The sequence below is a fragment of the Hoplias malabaricus genome, chromosome X2, assembly GCF_029633855.1.
Source record: "Hoplias malabaricus isolate fHopMal1 chromosome X2, fHopMal1.hap1, whole genome shotgun sequence".
NCBI lineage: Eukaryota > Metazoa > Chordata > Actinopteri > Characiformes > Erythrinidae > Hoplias > Hoplias malabaricus.
In genome coordinates, this window is record NC_089819.1 from 5,277,365 (window position 1) to 5,299,469 (window position 22,105).

Sequence of the window (22,105 nt, forward strand, 5' to 3'; positions counted from 1 at the left end):
GGAGCTTCTCGCAGACATGGCCTTGTAGCATGTAGACACAGCCTTGGACATGGCGACCACTCCGTTGGAGCTGATGGCGTTCTGAGGGTGCATGTGAGGATTCTCTTTCGTCGCTGATCTGCTTCATTCTATGAGCCACATCTATGCATGTCTCTCCTCAGTCTTTGCTCAGAAGGTGATCATTCTGAGGGTGCATCTGGGGATTCTCTTTCGATCCTGAAACTCTTGTCCCACTGCTTTGAGGGTTCAGAGGCCTGAGGTCTCTTTCATGTTCTGAGCAGGGTGTTAAGCTTTGCTGGATTTAAACTATAGCTTATTAATATTACTAATAGAGTAAAGATAACTTCTGGGCTCTCTTAGTTGAGCTTCCTGACTGGAAGCAGATACACCCCCCCCCCATTTCCTTCTCTCTACATTTTCTTTTTTTTTCTGTTCTGGGTTTGTTCAGCTTGGACTGAAATGTTGAAGAGCCTCAGAGAGCAAGCCTCAGAGAGCTAAGTCAAATAAGAGATTTCCGCGCCACTGATTTTAAACCAGGTTTTAACCTGATTGGTCTTCAGGGATTGAGGATTCGGGCATCTCTTGCCTCTGATTGTATGTTCTTTTAGACTAGAACTTCCCTTAGTAATGACATCACATACAATTTATGACACTTAACAAGACAAAGACTTAAGGAAGACTCCTGTAGAATGAATGTCCAAAGATTTCTGGATCATGCTTTTTTAATTATATTTAATTATATTGTTTAATTATCAAACAATATTCCTAATGCCATCTTATTACACGAGTCCCTCATGTAAGCATATTGTTTCAGGATAGAGTGAATTGATTACATTTGAGAGAGAAATTAATTAAGATGTAATATAAAAGATTATATATTAATACAAAGTAATATTATTCAGACAAAACTGTGTTTTACCTAATTCTTAACCAAATAACACACATATATGAAAATCTTGGTGGTTCCTAAACGAAGTTCATACAAAAGGTCATTTTAAACACAGGATTATAAATCCATTTTTGATTGTCCAACTGGAATTCATTTTACACAGTTGTATCCCATATGCAACTTGAAACTGTTTTAAACCAATGGGAATTAAGGTTTAATTCCATGGTTTGAAAAGTTCTTGATTAAGCAGTTTTACAGAGAGCATAAGTTAATCCTTGGAGGTTCTCTGTCATCACCAAAGATTCTTGTCTTGAGCCTTTTAGAGACCTTGGGTCATAAACAGGGTCTGGAGTGGCCTGTAGTGTTGGTTTATGACCATCTCTGGGTGCTATCTCAGATTCCAATCTGAGTTGGGGACTAAAATTTCTTTTATAAGAAAAATAACAACATATTCATCTCACACTACATTTATATTAACATCAGATTAAGTGGCTGTGGGATGGGTGGTCTCACTGCAGTGCAGTTCTGGGTTTGAGACGCATGTCACTGCCTGTGTGGTGTTTAGTGTGTTCTCCCAACATACACCCAACAGACACTGGGTTTGTGCTAGTGCTCTTCCGGTGCTGGTCCTGATCCCTGAAGGGTCGTGTTAGGAATGGCATCCAGCATTAAGAAAAAAAAAATCAAAACATGTCATTGGATTCACTGAGGTGCAGCCTAAACCAAACAACACCACACTGAATTAAGTTCTACAACAGGACGTATAATCTCCATAGAAAAGTATGTAACAAAAAGTCACTGTGCTCAAATACCAAGATAGGCATAAAGCCCCATATCACTGGGCTGAAGAATGTTGTCGCTTACTCTAATACCTTTGAGATGAGATAGAGTAGGAGAAGAAATCATCCAACATAAGCACCTGAACAATACTATTTAATTATTTAAAGTAATTATAATTTGCATAGTCATGTCAGCCTTGATTACTTGAGTGAAGTTTTCAGCTATATTCTGTTAATTAGTAAACTCCATAATCTGTAATGATCTTTATATTGGACAGGCTTTTGAATATTATCTCTTGATCTTACCTTTTACCCACCTTCAAAGACATGACCCTGACCTCAAGGCAATAACCACCTGTATGTTGCAGTTTTCAGCATTGCCTCCAAGTGTAGAAACACCAGGAGATAAACCTGTAGTAAGTCCTTAGCAAAAAACATCAAGAATGCTGAAGAAACTGCTGTTGTTTAGTTTTTTAGGCTTGGTGGTCCTGGCTGTGGGGATCCTTATTGGTCACTTCGGCATTGAGAAGGGAGTCTCAGCACCTGGCTGGCTGCAGGAACTGTCCCATGATGTGGATGAGGGTCTCATCAAGAGGTTCATTGATGAGGTGGACACCAAGCAGCTAGAGGAGAACCTCAAGTAAGTAGTTAGTTGACTCTATTTTTATAGTTAGTTGACTCACTTAAATTTTTTTAGTGAATTTGAATGCACTACTTGCCTTTCACATTGTCCATGATGAATAGACAATATATGCTCCAAGATGACTTGGAAAAACATTTGGTCTGGTTGCATTAATTCCATTCAAGGTAAAAAGGTTTTGCTTTCCTCTGAAATGACTATTCTCTCCCAGAAAATATGTACAAATGCCTAGCTATAAAAATTGGCTGTTAGTTCAAATATAGCAGATGGTCAATGGATTTAAATGAGGGCATGGCTTGAGGGACTTCCTTACATAAATGTATTTCATAGGATGGTTATAAATATGCTACCAGATGCCTGAGAAATGTAGATGTTATTTCTAGCCTAAAACATATTTATTTTCATGGTGGATATATACAGGCACAAGCATCAAAGTCTTGTTAATGTACCCTTGTGGAGAATTTTCTGCCTGCTAAACAAAAGTGAGTTAATGAGTTACACTGCTGTTCCATAAGGTTCTTCACATTTAAAAATCATACCCCAACTTTTTTACCACAGTTTTACTAACAGTACTAAATATCTCAGAAGATTAATGTGATTCTCCAGTGGATTTGGATAGTAATTAAAATTCAGTGCCACACCAGGTGTCACCTCAAATGTAAAAGAAATTGACCATTCCATTACAATAACTATTCCATCAAATAACTCAAACTATTCTCAGCTACTTTGTTTATTTCTAAACCTCTGAACTATACAGATATTGTTTCCAGACAATACATACCCCTTGATTTTCTCAATAGGGCACTAACCATGGTTCCCCACATGGCCACCACTGCGGGTGATGAAGCCACGGTTGAATACATGCTGAAACGATGGCAGGACAAAGACAGTGGTTTGGATGCTGCTTGGAGGGAGGACTACAGGGTCTATCTGTCCTTTCCAAACAAAGACCGGCCTAATAAAGTCACTGTGGGTGAGTTACACTGCTAATTTGTCCAGAAGACTTCGGTTATTTTTCAAGCCTAAGGTGTCCTTGTCATCTTTCAGCTGCTAATTAACAGCAGTGGGTTCTATCTTGTAGAAAATTCTCCATGGTAATTTATTATTGGTAGTTTTTGACATTTTGTCAAATGGCACATCGAGAAGTGAAGCCTATTTTAGCGCTCTTGTGCTAGAGCTAATTAGGTGTCAACACATAACAGGCCAAGAAACAACTTCCCATTTACTGTCCAATTACATCTGGTGCCTTAAAGGGGACATATTATGAAAATACCTTTTTAGTGCTTGTGGACAATCATTTGGGAATCTGGTCTGCCTCTCAACTCTTAAACTTTGAAATAAGACAACAAAATCAGTCAATCAGTGTAGCCTGTCTAAGCTAGGAACAAATGGGATTGAACTGGCCATTCAGATTTGGCTCCCCTCCTTAATGTCTTTATATAAGAATATAAAAAAATAATATAGAAGGATTTCTCATCTTGTTGCTTGTGTGTTTTGTTTTAACTCAATGTTTCAGTGAACTCTACTGATGGTGTACTGCACCTCCTGCAGGAGAAAGAGATGGCATATACACCAGACCAACTGGACCCAGAGGTGGTCCAGCCATACGCTGCCTATGGACCTGCTGGACATGCCAGGGTACAGTTGTAAATGACCCTACATTCATTTAGACAAAAATCAATTATTCATCCTTGGGTTTTTTTTTGGTATGTTACATGAAAAAAAAAAAAATATATATAATAGATCTTTTTTTATTTATTTATTTTTTAAATTACCCAATTATTCCCAATGTATTTGTGTTGAGTTAGTATTGCTAATTTTTCCTGAGATGCACTGACATTCATTTGTGCGAATGAAATTTTTGGCAAGTGGGGTATAATCCTCCCAGCATTCAGCTGTGGTGTAGTGGAACTGCATTCACTGAGGTCATGGAGGACCATCTGATTTTCTGGCATGAATGGATCAGCATGCCAGAACTTGTAATTCAGCATCAGAACCATAGCTAACTAAAGCCATGAAACACCCTCACAGCAATGTTTCAAAAACAAAACTAAAGCCTTCCCAAAAGAAAAGGCTTCTGAGAATAAGCAGGTGTTCCGAAACGTAGGTTATGAGTAATCCTTATGAAACATCACATTCTGACCTTTCCACCACCCCACTGGGAAATGATAGCAGGATTATAATAGACACTGTTCTTTTATGGAGATTCGTGAGGGACCTTTGAAGCTATTACAACTTTACCGTTATTTGCTGTATTGCAGTACAATAAAATCCACCTCACTCACCCAAAGTGTCCCAAGCGTATATTACTGCAGATGAAAATATTGCACTGTAATTTGACCTGTTGTATCATATCATAGATCATAAAATAATCATAATCAAAATGATCATAATTTATTTGTCCCTCCTGCAAAGTGGAAAACATAATGCATTGCCAAGCTAAAATGTCCAAACACATACATCAATTAGCCATTAAAATTAGCCTTTAGCCATAAAATTATAAGTACTTACCTAATATTATTTAGGTCCCCCCATGTCATTTAAAAGGATCCAGCCTTTGAAATGAAGGTGTCCAATAGCTCCTTTAAGTCCTGTAATTTGTGAGGTGGGGCCTCCATGGATCTGATTTGTTTTTCTAGCACATACCACAGATGCTCTATCTGAATGACATCTGGGCAGTCAGCATCTTGAACTCTTTGTCATGTTCCTCAAAAGATTACTGTAGTGTGATTGGGCTTGCTGCCAGGCTGAAAAAAGCCACAGCCAATAGGGATTACCACTGCAATTAAGGGGTTTACTTGTACTTTGTTTTACAATAGTGTTTTGGTAGGTGGTATATGTTAAAGTAACATCCACATGAATGTCAGGACCAACATTTCCCAGAAGAACATTGTCCAGAGCATCAGAATACTTCTGAAGGCTTGCCTTCAGGCCATAGTGAATTATTTTGCCATCTATTCCCAGGTAAGCAACACACATGCACAAGTCCATCCCAATGATGTAAAAGCAAACCCGATTAATCAGAACAGGACTCCTTTTACCATTGCTCAATTATCCAGTTCTGATATGGTTTTGACAATGAACAGAGGTCAGCATGGACATTCTGACCATTCTCCTCCTATGCAACTCCATAGTGCAAACTGTGATACACTGTGTGTTCTGACACCTTTCTTTAATAGCTAGCATTAATTTCTTCAGCAACTTGTCATACAGTAGGTGTTCTGTGGGATTGGACAAGTGAGCCTTGAGTGGCCATGACCCTGCTGCTGATAGTCCAGTTGTTCTTCCTTGGTCCAACAAGAGTTGCTGTTGTGGAAATGCACTCTGTTGTGTAGTTGTTACAATTTGACTCTTGTCAGAGCCCTTCATGCGTATGCTTGCTATTTTTTCTTCTTCAAATACATGAATTTCCAAAACTGATGGTTCACTTGCTGTATAAAATATCTCCCCTATTGACAGTTGACATTGTAATGACATTAATAATGTTACTCACTTCACATGTCTGTGGTTTTAATGTTGTGGCTGGTTGGCGTATATATCCAACTCCAAATGTTTCACTTAATATTTCTTCTGAAATTTAGGGTATCTGTAAAGAGGTTGTCTTACAGAGGTGCAACCTTTACCTCTCTACAAATGCTTTACACTACAATTGCAACATTGCTGTGAGGATTTGACTGAATTCAGCCACATATATATTTGGGCAGGTGCTCATTTTGGATCAGTTCTGCCAATCCAGTTCTTCCAAAAAAATATTAAATGGTGGCCCATCCCTCCAGACAACACAATTCCAAAGCTTCACGCGCTAGAGCTGGAAGGGCAATATCCTTCTAACTGACTCCTGGCACTGAGCAGTGTAGACTTGTGGGCAGTTGCTTTTGGTCATTGCTTTTCTATGTGAGTATGCGGATGATTGCTAATATCAGAAATGACTCAAAGTGGTGCCTGCAAAATTTTGATACCTCTGTGTTGTGTCCAGGGGAAGCTAGTATATGCCAATCAAGGGAAGGTGAGTGACTATGAACATTTGAACAACACAATGGACCTCAATGGAACCATTGCCATCGTCCGATATGGAGGGGCAGGACGAGGAGCTAAAGTAAGAAAACTAAGAAACTTTAGACACAAAACCAGGTACATTCTGATTCTGATTCTGGCTGCAATTTGATTATGCACAAACATATTTTGGAATCATTGGTTTGAAAAAAAATTGACTTAGCTAGCATGACAAAAGTTAGACCACACAGCACATTGTGAAACTAATAAATAATAAGTTTAAAATGTAATTTGCTACTTTTTGGTTGTAGAAATTACTTATTGCACATTTAATGCAATATATTTTAAATGTTTTAAGGGTTTTTAAAAATCTTGTTTTGTTATGAACTCTACAGGCAATTAATGCGGCTCCATTCGGAATAGTCGGGGTCCTTGTTTACACAGATCCCTATGATATCAATGACGGTCTGATGTCAGATAAAAATGAAACATACCCCCATTCCTGGTACCTCCCACCATCCGGTGTTGAGAGAGGAAGCTTTACAAGTGACTTTGGAGACCCACTAACACCTTACCTGGCTGCCAAAAGTACACATACACACACACACACACACACACACAAAACGCTTACTCATTTAATGTACATTGCTACATCCCGCTACTTCTTCAGACCTATGGTAGTTTAGACATACCTACTCATTCACTGAAGTGATGGTGAATGTTGTTTCTGCAGTCTGATTCCTGTACTGATTTCCTGATTCAGTCCTGCAGCTTGTTTATAGGAATTTATAATGTGGCAACATTATTAAATAGTTTTTTGATTTGTTTAGGTTTATTTTATTCTCAAATCTCTGAGAATTACAGAATCTGAAACATGTTCTGCATTTAGTTTAGCCACGGGACAGTACAACAGAGTCCATATTTGCTCAGGTCAGCACAAAGACTTGTATTTTTTTTAATCTAAATTGGAAACTACAGCTTGTGTTTACACTGTATCAAAATTTCACTGGGTTTTATACCCAATTAGCTCATGCTTAAAGTTGAGGATGGTGATTATGGGTTAATTTGCAGATGCGTCAGAGTGTCCAGTTCAACTGGTCAGTTGTTCTCTATGGAAGTATCTACAATAAATGCACATTAGAATAGCTGAAAAAGTAACTATAAGAGGTATCTGCAACCACATCAAATTTAGATTTTTTTTCTCCATAAAGTTATTTTTTGAAATATAACATTTTTTAGTTTATTCTCGTTTTAATAACAACATAGAATTAAGCATTTTTCAAATATGTCCCGATCTGTTTATTTTAAATCTTCATTTTATTTAGATGGCACTTATAGAATTCCAGAGGAAGACATCAATGGTGCTCCACCCATTCCAATCCAACCAATAGGGTTTGAAGATGCCAAGATCCTAATTTGGTAAGTCGAGAGCTTTTATGAAGAAAAAACCCCCAGAAAAAAACCTTAACCAACCTCATGTTAGTGCCTTCATGTTATTGATGCCAACAAATTTGCATACAGCCTCTCTTTGTGCCTTATACTTGTATTTATATATTCCAGGCCTGTGAACTTTAATTGCAACTGTTTTTGGTACATACAAAATTAATATAGATTCAGAATTAAGAGATATGTATTAAATAGAATTAAAATCCAACTAACCAGAAAATTTGATTATCCAGGATGTGCCTCTTGTACAATACCAGTGATTATACAACTGTTTTTAATGTTTTAATGTGTTGGTGGAATATGGTGGACCTGTTGACCTGTAGTGAAATTTATTGCACTTAGCATCTCAGTAAAGTGTATGTGATGTTTGTTACAGTAATCTTAGTGGATCTGTGGCTCCTGACAGTTGGCAAGGCTCTTTCCCCTGCAAATACAAGTATGGTGGACCAGGATTTGATGACACTTACTTTAAGGACAGGTATGAGGGTCTTCATAGGATTAAACTTAGCCTTATATAAATAAACAGTAGCTTGGCCCCTGTGACCTCAATCCATGATAATGTCACAGCCATCTGCAAATGGCAAAATGGCATTTGTCATGTGAATAAAGCAAATTTTAATTAAAAAATAAAATAAAATAGAAGAAGAAGGAGAGTAAACCTTATTGATCCCTTTATTGTAATTCCTCTTTGTATTTATCTCATCCATGGCAGTAAGCATGCAAACACACACTAATGAGCAATTCTTCACACACACTACCAGAGCAAGGGGCTGCCAACCACCTCAGTGCCTGGGGGCATTTTGGGGGGAAGGTGCCTTGCTCAAAGGCACTTCAGCCATGAATAAAATTTTTCCTGCCTGTCCTGGGAATGTGACATATTTAGCAAAAATCGGGGAAACAAATTCCTGATTGATACCCTTCATTTCAAAAGAAACTTTGGATGAGTGTGTGTCCGCAAACCTAAAATTTTATAGAAGCCTCTACTTCACACAGTAAATGTGCCTTGACTGATTCACTAGATTTAGGGGATGCGTACATTTGACTTTTCCATTGTTAATTTGTTCTCCAGTGAAGTGCAGCTTGAAGTGTATAACTATGGAGAGCTGAGGGATTCTGCCAATGTGATGGGAGTGATCTGGGGCAGTGTGGAGCCAGGTAATCTATCTGAACTCTAAATCTAACTGGAACTGAAGAGCTAGAATATAGTTTTACCTTAATAGATTCTGTAAATTAAACCTATTACAGATAATAAAGATATTTGTACAGTTCAACAGTACTAAATTAGTGTTTAGTTTTAGCAATTTGACTTAGAATTATGGAGGGATGTAATCTGATATGAATCTGCATTAATGTTTACTCTCTGACAGTTAAAACTGTGGTATACATTTAATCTGGTATGTATTTAAAGAGACTAAAGAGACTACGTTCTAAATTAAACATCCAGTCTGTACAATGGTCAATTCTATATGTCTCTTGTTCTGTGTATTTTTAATTTGCATTTTGATGTATATTCAGACAGGTATGTGATGTATGGAAACCATAGAGACAGCTGGGTCCATGGGGCCATCGACCCCAGCAGTGGGACAGCAGTCATGTTGGAGATCACTAGAATCCTTGGACAAATGGTGAAGTCAGGTGAGCTGTGGGAATCCAAGTAATCTATCAGCTATTATGATAGGCAATACTTCATTTTAGTTAGTTTATTAAAGTGACCGTACTTGCATTCGCTTATACTGAGCTGTTAAATGTGCTCTGACTGATTGTTATATATAATGTGCTTTCACATATAAAATTCACAGATACATGGTCAGAGTCCACTGTTTAAGCTAAGCTATGTACAATTGTACTGGAAACTAATTTTTTAACGAAATTTGGTCACAAAACATGTATTCACATGTGAATGAAGCACTTTGTTCCCCATACGGTGGGTCCTACACATGGGGAGGGGTGGGGGGGCTGTCAGGCATAATATAGAAACTCCAATACATCAACTTTAAATTATTTATCTTTTTGAAAGGCAAATGGAGGCCCCGGCGAACAATTATTTTTGGAAGCTGGGGGGCAGAAGAATTTGGTTTGATTGGATCTGCTGAATATACCGAGGTGAGAGTACTGAAATGAGACTGGAATCTTTACAAATATTAATATTTGGATTGGGGTTAGGGTGGCATCTGTAAATATCTTTAAACTTTTTGTGACATTTGCAGGAGTATATAAGCAAACTCAGCCAGAGGACAGTGGCGTACATCAATGTGGACATCTCTGTGTTTGGTACGTCTACCACTTACAATAAAACTTAACATTTAGAATGAGCTTATTAATGTCTAATATTTTCTATGGTGGAAAAATATCAATAAGCAGTTATAACATGAATAAAGTGCTATAATAACTGAAGGAGTTTAACACTAATGACGAATGTTGGCTCACTATTTGACAAACACTAGGCCAATGTCACAGTGCTTAATTAAATAATTCACCATCTCTTGGTTGAGATGGCCTCTATTTTATAATCTAAATGAAATGGAATGTTCTGAAACAGCTGAACATGAAGTTAAGGCCAATAGGCTCCATGCCAAGTGTTGGTCAGAGGGGTATAATCCTCAGAGCACCGGGTGTGGTGAAGTGAAACTGTATTTTTGCAGCACCATACAATATACAGTATTTAGCATATTCTGGAGTTTCAGAACTTATCCAACATCTGTACCTGACATCACCAATGCTTCTGTGGTTAAAAGCCATAAAATTCTCACAAAAATGTTCAAGTCTCTTGTGTACTAGCTAAATTACAGTAAACAAATTGTGTTGGTTTCTCTTTTGCAGCTAATGCCACTCTCAGAGCATCTGCGTCCCCCATTGCCCAGAGTGTCATCTTCACAGCATCCAAACAGGTGAGGGTATAAACCCAAACTCCCAGTACCTTAGATATACAGGGTGATTTGAGAGGAAGGGATGTTTTGACTTAGTCGATACTTGTTGTATTCTTAGTCGATTCATGTTGTGTTCTGTGGATGCATATAAAGTTGCACAAAGCACATTTCTAAAAAAAAAACTTAAATTAAAAACAATTATGTGTGATTTGTTATTTCTCTTCAAATCAGTCTCACAAAACTACACTGAAAATATTACAGTTATGGCCGCCCAATTTGTTTGTATTTTGTAAATATAAACAAATTGATAACACATTTAAAATTTAATACACTGAAAAATAATCATGAACACTTGGGTGTCTTGTGGGCATCAAATTAAAAATGTGTTTATATTTGCAAAATACATTCAAGGTGGTAAGTGACTACATCAGTATTCTTTTGTGTACGTTTACCAGTTAAATAAAGCTTCATTGAAATGAACATATCTCAGATTCATGTATTTTTTTATTACATTTTACAAAATGTGTCTAATTTTCTGGAAATAGGGTTTTTAACATAAAAAGGTCAATGAATAACTTTGTGCATGTCTCATTTTGCAAACTTTATTCTTTGTTACTATCTGTTTTTATTGAAGAGTTTTATTTGAATTTCCTCTTTGTTCTCAGGTAACGTCTGCTGGTTCATCTTCGGTATCAGTGTATGATAACTGGATCCGATATTTCAACAAAACCAGTCCCACTTATGGGGTCATTCCAAAGTATGACTATTTAAAATTCTTTTATTTAATACTAGTATATTTTTTCAGTGTTGCTCTGAATTATTAAATTCTCTTGCATTTTATATACATATTTTCCCAATTACTTCTGATTGAAATATAGAGGGCTGCGCGGTGGTGCAGCAGGTAGTGTCGAGGTCACACAGCTCCAGGAACCTGGAGGTTGTGGGTTCACTTCCTGCTTCGGGTGACTGTCTGTGAGGAGTGTGGTGTGTTCTCCCTGTGTCCGCGTGGGTTTCCTCCGGGTGCTCCGGTTTCCTCCCACAGTCCAAAAAACACACGTTAGAAGGTGGATTGGTGACTCAAAAGTGTTCAAAGTTGTGAGCGAATGTGTGTGTTACCCAGTGAAGCACTGGCACCCCCTCCAGGCTGTGTTCCTGCCTTGCACCCAATGATTTCGGGTAGGCTCTGGCCCCACCGTGACCCTGAACTGGATAAGCGTTTACAGACAATGAATCAATGAATGAATGAAACATATAGCTATTCTGCTGGAATTTCTACATTTTCAATCTAGCATGATATTCACCAATGCTGCCATCTGTAAACAACTGTAAAAAACAAATGCACAGTTTGTGTTCACCTTCAAACCTGCTAATCTGTCTAATGGCAATTTGTAAGCAGCAGTTCAATTACTGGCTGAACGTCTCAAGTGATGATTATCGGGGGGGTCTTGGGGAGAAGGTTGGGTATAAAATGTAATGTGCCGTTGACATATAACTATAATATACTCTTTGAATCTTAATTGTGGCATTGTCTGTTTCCTCAGTGTTGGATATCTGACGGGAGCTGGAAGTGACTATGCTTCCTTCATCCATTACCTGGGAATAAGCTCTATGGACATTTCCTACACCTATGATCGGGTATGAAGACTTTCACTTTATATATAAAAATAAGGTTATTTGCACAGACACAGTGCTAGGAAAGCTCTTAAAGTCTTTAGAATCATTAAATTATGTCTATTCTTTGAATGATTTTTGATTACTAAAATCAATTGTAGCTACAATTGGAAGCATAAAATATGTTCATACTTTAGTCCATTTTCAGCTACATTTGTGTTGTAGCTTCAGTGCAAAACTAAAGAAGGAACATAATGTACCAAATCTAACAATGTAACTCTTGAATGGCTAGTGATTTGAGGTGATTTTAGATACTACACACTACAGTCCATGAGTTCGTGTGGTCTGCTTCGTGGCTGAGTTTTGGTGCTCCTAGATGCCTTCACATCAAAACAACAGCACTTTCATTAGTCTGGGCCAGCTCCAGCACTATAGAAAATTCATGAACTTGGTTATTGTTACTGAGCTCTTCAGTCTGACTCATTTTACTGCCAGTGTTTATCTAAGGAGATCGCATTGCTGTGTGCTTGACTTCACTCACCTCTATCTGAAACACCAAAACCTAGGCGGCATACAAATTGTTTTGGTTATATTGTATGTGTAAAATATCCCATACCAGATAGTACTAATTGATGTCTAGCAATGCTAGTAATATTTGGCAAGTTTTAATCCTGTTGTTGTATGAATTTGGAGTGAATACTTGAAACTGGTTTAGTCTTGTAGTCATGTCTATGTAGCATTACGGGTTTTTTTTCCCCCCAGAGCAAAACTAAAGCACGGATTTACCCAGCATACCACACAGCTTATGACACCTTTGACTATGCATCCAAGTTCATCGATCCAGGTTTGTCCCATTCATTTGGTTTCTAAATTTTTCTTTAATTACTTCTTTTATTTACAATGCACTTCCTTCCGGGGCAGCACCTCGTCAGTCTATGCATTTAATCCTTTACAAAATACAAAAACACCCAACAAATACACTTTCCAAATGTTTATAGATCCACTTTTAATTAGTAAATAGGAAGAGCAGATGCTGCTGCTGAAGCAGAGGGGGTACAAACTACCTGTTGTATCCTTGATTTCAGAAGATATGTTTAATGAGCTTGTGTTTAAAAAATTTGGTCTTATAATTTATCTCCAGCAAAAGCAATGCGCTTTCGTCTGCATAAATAAGCATGTAAGTAAGTAAGTAAGGAAAAAACACATATAAATAACCAACCAACCAACATCTTATTATTTTTCCACTTGACACCTGTGTATTTGCCTTTCTAAAGGGTTCACCAGTCACCAGGCAGTGGCTCGGACAGCAGGGAATGTCTTACTGCGACTGGCAGACAGCCTCCTGCTGCCCTTCAACTGCAGCGACTACGCCGAGAGTCTGGAGGAATACCTCCAAGCAACTGTGGACAACTTCCAGGACAAAATGAATGCTAGCGGCATCTCCCTAGGTAAGTAATGAATTATTCATTCACTTGAAACAGCTCAACACACCAGTGCCACCAATGTCTCTGCTGAGAATACTACTAAAATAGTATCTGGAAAACACTTTAGATGATTAATGATGTACATGGGCACTAATAATTGTGCATCAGTTGGGCTACAGTGTATACACAAGGGTTTTTTTTTTTTGGGATAAAATTACCATTGGCTGAATTTATATGTATATGCTATGTAGGTAAATGTCTGTCCTCTTGTCTATGGCCAAAGGGTATGGCTTCCTTTGTTGTAGTATCAGGTTTTCATTCTGGGAAAGTATTTGAGGAGATTTTGAAACATTGCTGTACGTATTTGACGAGTACATGGTTTCACTGCTCTACAAATCAGTACCAGAGGGCTTTATACCCAATCAGACTCTTAGAGGATGGTTGCTGCAGATTGTCCAATTTGATGTCATGTAGTTATTTTTTGGTGGGGAATGGGAGTCTAGTCGGTGCTTAATGAGAACCACAGTCTGTCCTTCCTTGCCAACTGTGTTTGCATTTATAAATTCATCACTGTGGCATTATTTTATTTTTCTTGTTCCAGAACCATTAAAAGAGGCAGTGAAATTCTTTCGAAATGCAGCCACAATTCTGGACAGAGCCATTCACAACTCTGACTTGGTCAATGAAACGTAAGTGACATGAAAGATATTTTAATAATAATAATAATTTGTATTATTATAATATTTGTTGGTAACTTCATAGGAACTGTAAAGAAGTCATTCTGAAGTGTTATTGTTTTACAGGCCATTGAAAACCCGTAAGATAAATGACCAGCTCATGTTACTGGACCGGGCTTTTCTGGACCCATTGGCTTTTCCAAACAAATATGGATTCAGGTATGAGTCACATCAGTTCAGTCAAACAAGCACGTTTCCAACAGTGATAAAGGACAGTAAAAGTGAACTTCCACCAATTTGCATAATGCAAATGGAGTCATATTTGCTGTTAGTCAAATAAACCCTTGTACTTCTGGTCACGGGACATTTTATTACAAACCTCATTTCCAGACAATTTGGGACATTTTCTAAAAACGCAATAATGCTTTATTATAATGATTTATATATAAAAATACTTTAATTCGTTTAATTAAAATCTTAATTATTAAACAATATAATGTGAAGACTGCAACAAACTCGAAACATTGAGACAGGTGAAATAAGAAAAGTCTATGCAAATAACACTGTTCTGGAAGTTTCCACATTTAACAGTTTAACAGCTGAGCTTTTTAAGAGTAGAAAGTAACCAATGGCTTAGAGCAAGGATGGATCGTTTTTCACTACTTTGTGCCACACTTCATGAGAGAATTGTCAGTCAGTTCAAAGACATTTTTTCTAGGTCTTTCATCATCTACAGTTCATACTATCATGAAAAGATTTAGGGAGTGGTGGAAAATCTCAGTCAAGTGTGGAGAGAAATCTGTTAAAAAAAAATCAATAAATTACAAATTTCAGGTTTTATTGCATTAGAAAGTTTCCCAACTTTTCTGGAAATGGAGTTTGTAGTAAGCCATTTCATCCACTATATAGATGTTCGATAACAGATTTTAGCCCTCTGTTTCTGCACAACCCTCCTCTACTCCATTTGTCTTTGGTCAGTTTTGACCATTGAGTTACTGTTGACCAGGTAAAAAGCATGATGACATCACATATGCTAGTTTCTAAAGTCACCTGTTATAACATTCAATTCAGTGTATATATATATATACAAATAGTATTATTATTATGTTTTTTTTTTTACTCGAGCCACATGAAGCCACAGTGCTGATGGTCAATTTATTTTGTCCAGGCATGTGATCTGGGCATCCAGATCTTCAAGAGTGTCCACGTTTCCAGGGTTGGCAGATGCTTTTGAGAAGGCCCAGGCTTCTGGACTAAAGGAGGACTGGGCTCAGGCCCATAAACACCTGTCCATCATCACCCAGGCCATTTCTGGGGCAGCTCACACCCTCAGTGAAGCACATTCTGAGATGTAGCTCTGTCCATACAGTCACTGACTTCATCCATGTTCTGAAACTTTCCATCTAACGTTGTAACTTAAAAAAAAGGACTGATGCCCCCTCCCCGGTGTGTGTTTCTGCCTATTTTTGGCTTCTGCAAATTGTAGTAATGGCCGAAAACATAGAGGACAATTTACAGTGCACCAACTCAACTCAAACAATCCCACAGTGCACCACAAAAAGTAGTGTACAACCCATGTACACTAGCAGATAGCAGATTGGTAAAAACCTGCATAAAACTGTGTCCGAAATCATTCAGTACTCTCCTGAATAGTGGATAGGGAGCCATTTTGGACACTGTTTCCTGCATAATCAAGTTCTTATTAGATTATGTCTTGAATAAAACTGCATGAAGAATGTATATGTAATGTAGTGTAATGCATATCAGATGATTTAATATCCACATTATGGATTGTGGACAATCTTAGCATATTTAGTACATTTTCAAATAGCTTAAATTACATAAAAAAGGGATTATACTGTTAAGAAGCTAGCCCCATTCAGCTGAGTGAGAGTTTCACCAGGCAAACCCATATTGAGACATTATTATATCATTCATTCAGTTATTATCTGCTTTGTCCTGTTCAAGATCACTCTGGGTCCAGAGCATACACAGAATCATTAGATGCTAGACAAGAACCCACCCTGAACAGTGCACTAATCTATCACAGGATAATTATATCATTATTATTACAAACAGTATTCTCCATGATGTAATGTGTGTCAGAGGATTAAAAGGCTTTATATTATATTTTAAACATGTAACATTGTGAAAGAATCCTGGGGAGGCTCCGGACCCACCGCGACCCTGAAATGGAAATGAAGTGGTTACAGACAACGAATGAATGAATGACGACTAAACATTGTGAAAGAAAGAAAGACAGAAAAAGGAAAAAGCAAGAAAGGAAGAGTTGAGATTCTTAAGTCATTCATTCATTCATTATCTGTAACCCTTATCCAATTCAGGGTCACGGTGGGTCCAGAGCCCACCTGGAATCATTGGGCGCAAGGCAGGAATACACCCTGGAGGGGGCGCCAGTCCTTCACAGGGCAACACAGACACACATTCACTCACACCTACGGACACTTTTGAGTCACCAATCCACCTACGTGTGTTTTTGGACTGTGGGAGCACCCGGAGGAAACCCACGCGGACACGGGGAGAACACACCAACTCCTCACAGACAGTCACCCGGAGCGGGAATCGAACCCACAACCTCCAGGTCTCTGGAGCTGTGACTGCGACACTACCTGCTGCGCCACCGTGCCACCCTTCTTAAGTCATAATTATGAGAAATTATAATTCACCATTTTGAGATACAATATCAGTTGTTTTTTTGTTTGTTGGTTTTACTTTGAATTTTCATGCTGAATGTCTCTGCATCTGACAGATTTCACTAGTGTGTAATGTCTGCAGTGGGACTGGTTCAGAAATGTTGTGGTTACATGTTCAGTCATAATATTTTAGTCACCTCCTTGTTTCTACACTCCCTGTCCACTCATTGTATCAGCTCCACACACATAAAGCTGGAGAGGGATACAAAAAGATATGGAAGTATTTTTAGATACCAGTAGAAACCAAGAAGACCACAATACACAATCTGGGGACTTCTCAGAAACCAACAGCAGGGAACTTGAAGCCTGTAGGGGCGAATGCAATGAAGCACATACTGCACACATGTGAAAAACACACAGGCAGTCCCTGCTTATTTCTAGACACACACACACATATATATATATATATAGAAACTATGTGGTGATGAGAATTTAAACTTCTTTGGTCATAATTAACACAGGTTTGTGTGGTTGGAAACAAATTTGTTTTGAGGATAACAACTCCTATGGTGAAGGACCTATGGGGGTGATATTAATATATGAAGCTCTTACAGACAGTGAATTAATGAAGGAATGAATAACTTCAACACAGACCATTTTTCCAGGCATGGTTTATTGAAAACACACCAAAGTGATACTCTACAAATCTGTATTTGTTTTTTTTTCCTTCTTTTTTATGTTGGATTCTAACAAGTGCAGACCTCCTCTCTGGGTATTAGTAAAATTGAACATAATACATTCTGTCAAATTGGCGTCATTCCCGAGCACTAACCAAAGCTCTAGCAGCTCTCTCCTCTACGACACCCCAACCCTCTGAATGGCGTCTAATCTTTTAAAGTATATAATACAATGTAAATACAAGGCAACACCCACCACCAGTCTAAGACTACACTGAAGACATGGAGGGAGTGGGGGGGCAAGGAGGAGGAGGAGGAACGAGAAGGGCACAAGAAGGAAAGGGGAGGGGCCTGTAAGAGGGTAAAAGGGAACAACAAAGAGCTGAATATAAAACACAGTTATTTGTTTTTTGTATTTTTTTTCTCAATCTAACACAGAGAAGGGTTAAGGCACATATGATAGTTACAAACACGTTTGCTACCAAGTTGTACATTTACTGTATTTTTCTGGTATTTTGTTTTCCGGACGCTTAGGATCCGTGTGATATCTACAAAGGTGAGTCTCTCTCTTGATTCCATATAGCCCCCTTCCCTCCCACCCCCCAACTTCTGTTTTCTATAAATATACAAGCCAACACACATTTGCGCTCGTGGATCCAACCTCATCAATATTACTGTACAATACCAAAATCCTTTGGTGTGTGTACTGCGAAAAAGGCAGTCAAGGACAGACAGACACACGAGTGGGATCCATGGACACGAACGAGATGCTCTTGACACAACAGGGGAATATAGAATATATTTCATCTTCCAAAATTAAAGTTAATACACAAAGCTACAGTTACTTCTCATTGTTAGAAATCTTTGTTATAACACTATGAAGAAAAAAAACGACAGATGGAAAATATAGAAGACTGCAAGCGTAAAGAGTCAAATGACAAGAGAACTCGGAAGGTACAGCAGGTGCATGCTGCGGACAAATACGACCACACACCCAACAATGTTCCTAGGGTCATCTTTTGTGGCAGGTTTTCCATCGCTTGTAACGTCTGTATCTCTCTGAAGAGTCCACTGCATAACAGGGTCCACTGAATTCCATGTTTCTGTCTTGGACGTTCCACCAATTCCCTTAACATCATGGAAATGTCTTGCAGTCCAGTTACACCACAGAGAGACAGAATACAATCGGAATCTTTACGTTTCGTCATGCTCGCTACGATATAAATAAAAACACGTCAGAAATGCAGCTGTGCCTGTGACCACAACAAGTTCGGGTGATGTCATGTTTTTAATCCAAATGTAAATGAGTTCCAACACAGTGTCCTAACAGCGACGAGCGTGAGTGATAATGAAAAACTGAAATCATTCCATATAATCACTGAAGATAGTCCAATTGCAAGAGTCAAGGCCATCTCATACCAAACAACACAAAATATGCAACATTTGGACATGACATTTTGGAATTCCACCATATCATTCATGTCTCTAGTGCAAAATGTCTTCCTTTGCTTTATACAAAATTCACAAACATTAGCACTGGGTGGACTACTTTCATTTTTCAATTCAGGTACAGAATCTCACATGTAACTTCAATGTGCATAATCCAGTTCATGTTGATTGTGGAGATGCTAAAAACATTTGTGTCTAAGCGTGGAGATTCTAATCTCTCTGACGCAAGTCAAAAAGTTCTGGTGTATAGGCAAAAGGCTGGGTTATACACTGCAAATGGCAGAGACAACAAGGTTGGGTTGAAAGGGTTCTGTGGCCAGTGTAAATTTAAAGGTTTTGAAAATACAGTTCATTAGTTACACATGGTTTGAAAAATGTACCAGTGTCCAAAAAAACTTTTGAGCTTGGTGAGTAAAGGCCTTCTGAGTGCACCACATTTGATGGACACCCTGTGTCACCTCACATCATATCCATGCTCCAATAGAATAATATTTTACCAGAAGCTATTCTATGAAACAGTTAAACCAGTCAAAGATGATTTTAAGATTGGCACTGAAGGTAAGTCACAACCTGTTGTGTTAAAATCCCAATCAACACTACCACATCAGAAGGGGAGTACTGTCACAGTTGTTGTTGCATGATCACTTTGGTTGTGGCTTAAAGCATCTAAATTGATAAAAATGTAAAAAAAAATTCAACTTTATCTGCATTTATAGTTTGTTTAAATGTGTTTTAATGTAGACACCTTGCAGGCTTTATAGCATGGTGTGGATCTGGACGCTGTAGTGCTGTTAGGACAAGGTGTAGGCTCTTCTTAGTCTCTGCCCAATTCTCCAGTGGTTTAAAGTTGTGCTCACACATCTTAAAACCTTTCAAACATTAGTCAACACTGACTGCCTCATGAATCCATTTGGCAAATAACCAGGTTTTGTGTTTATGAAATGTGTAAAGATAAAAGTCTTTTTTCTACATTTTTTTTTAATTTTTTGAAAATATAGACTATAAATAGATGGTGAGCAAAATTTTGCAGCCTCTGGTACACACCATTAAATTTAGTATCTCTCTTTCTTTCTTTTTTAATGAATGAATTAATTATTTTATTTATTTTTTTTTATTTTAACAACAAGGCAATGTATTATCCATTGCATGCGATCCCCCAAATTGTTTATGGATACACACTTAGCAATGAATATACAGCGTTAGAGATTTTTATATTGCATTTGTTTGTTTCTTTCTTTCTTTTTTCCTCTTTTATCTGTTTCATGATTCTAATATACATTTAGAAAGCCAAAAAATAGAAAATGCTTTAAGATTTCTCTCTGCTTGAGAGACACCACTAAAAAGACCCTTCCTTCACACAATCCCACATTAACTTACTTTCTTCCATTTCATTCCTTAACGCAAACCAAACATGAATAATCCAGCAGTCATCCACACATCAGGAAATTAAGTGGAATCCAGCAGGTTTCCTCACTCTTTTGTAATGACAGAAAAACTCGGATTAATCCAGCACTCTGCCACAATGCAAAACCAAATTGGCTAAAACCCCCTAGGACACATGATCACAGTATAGTTAATATCAATTCAGTCCAAAATGTGTTCATTTTTATTTCCCTTCATTATTTGAACCACCTGCTGCCCTTCACCCTGTGTTAAAATATCAGCATGAACAGACTAATAGAAATGCTTCAAAATCTCTGAATTTCATTAAAAATGAGGGACATTATTAGCTTCTCCTGTAAAGTTTTTGGAGAAACTTGGAAATGATATTATTGTTATTGTTATTATTATTATTATGGACAGTGATGATATGCTGGATGCTGCCGAATGCTGGTGAAACACACTTGGATACTCTTAGTCCCTTCAAACAAAAAAATCACAACCAATCAACTTTCTCGGAAATTACACAAAAACAACATGCCTCAAAACGAAAAAAAAAAGCGAAGCAAACGAAAAAAATAATAATACACTGCACCTCAAAAAAAAAAAAAAATCTGAAAACAAAAGAGAAATTAATTGAAAACAAATATAAACAAAAACAGTCAAACATCTGACAACATTTTCTTTCCAGTACACTTCCATGTCCTTCACATCACCTTCTTGTTTCTTGCTGTACACATTCTTCTTTCCGTCCATCTCTCAGTTAGTCTAGCCGTCCATCAGTGATGGCAAACACCAGAGACTCTGTGATCTGTCCGAGTTGCAGTGGCACTGTCAGGGTTCTCTTCGCCCAGTGGGAATGTACAATGTGGGAGAAACAGAAGAAGTTTCTTTGTTGCTGTTTTTTTTTTCTTGCCGTTTCCAGGCAACAGCTCACAAGTTTTGGCTGCTGAATGAAAGTTTCTGCATGGTGCTTTTTATTTTTTTCTTGTTTCCTTCTCTGTTTGTTTCATAAACGTCTGCTGATGAAGCCTCGTCACCCGGCGAATGGCAGAGAAAATGGCAGTGGTGGTTTTTGTGTGTTTGGAAAATCCTTTGTGGCGTCTCAGATGCTAAGCCTAAGGAGGACCATAGTAAAAGCATCACAGGGGGCACATGATATACCCTTTAAAATAGACACATCTATAATTCTACATGTGTAGTATACGTGCCAAAGGTTTGGACATAACCGCTTATGCAATTTTTACTTTATGCTGTTTTCCACTTTATTAAATAACAAAATACATGGAAACTCTGGGGTAACATGCAAATAAAATTACATAAATCAGAAATGTTGTCCTTCTGCATTCCACAACTTTGTATGGGCTCACCATATTTTGAGGAGAACACTAACTGCCCATGTGTAATGTGTTAACCAACATCGGCTCATATCACACTAAGCTTATGGGGGAAGGCATGACCATCCAGTCCACACAGAAGAAGAAGAGAGAGGATGGTGGAATGATGGGGATCAAAAGTCATGTGTTCAAGTCAGAAAATAAATAGTTAGGAAACTCTTAAATACTATTTGAGCGACAGGAGGCCTGTTAATGTACATATTAAAGAATGTTACCAAACAA

General features: G+C 38.0%; 2 protein-coding genes across 11 annotated transcripts in view; one reads left to right on the forward strand and one right to left on the reverse strand.

The window, feature by feature from the left end:
• Positions 1–2,111: 2,111 nt before the first annotated feature.
• On the forward strand, positions 2,112–15,871 carry LOC136677499 (aminopeptidase NAALADL1-like). Its single transcript, XM_066655061.1, has 19 exons — positions 2,112–2,308; positions 3,109–3,281; positions 3,825–3,946; positions 6,285–6,404; positions 6,697–6,889; positions 7,627–7,720; positions 8,124–8,225; positions 8,817–8,902; positions 9,263–9,382; positions 9,765–9,850; positions 9,955–10,018; positions 10,568–10,635; positions 11,280–11,371; positions 12,156–12,249; positions 12,988–13,069; positions 13,500–13,673; positions 14,251–14,338; positions 14,453–14,545; positions 15,495–15,871. The coding sequence occupies exons 1-19, from the start codon at positions 2,112–2,114 to the stop codon at positions 15,679–15,681; spliced, it is 2,235 nt and encodes a 744-aa protein (XP_066511158.1). The 3' UTR covers positions 15,682–15,871.
• A 1,775-nt stretch (positions 15,872–17,646) lies between these two features.
• Positions 17,647–22,105, reverse strand: part of LOC136676432 (splicing regulator ARVCF-like) — a 292,709-nt gene continuing 288,250 nt past the window's right edge. For all 10 annotated transcript variants that reach the window (XM_066653451.1, XM_066653446.1, XM_066653445.1 and 7 more), the window contains one exon: positions 17,647–21,604. Coding sequence is in view for 2 of the 10 variants with exons in the window: in XM_066653449.1 (XP_066509546.1) it covers positions 21,599–21,604 (6 nt within the window). In the remaining 8 variants the exon portion in view is untranslated. The remainder of the gene's footprint in view (positions 21,605–22,105) is intronic.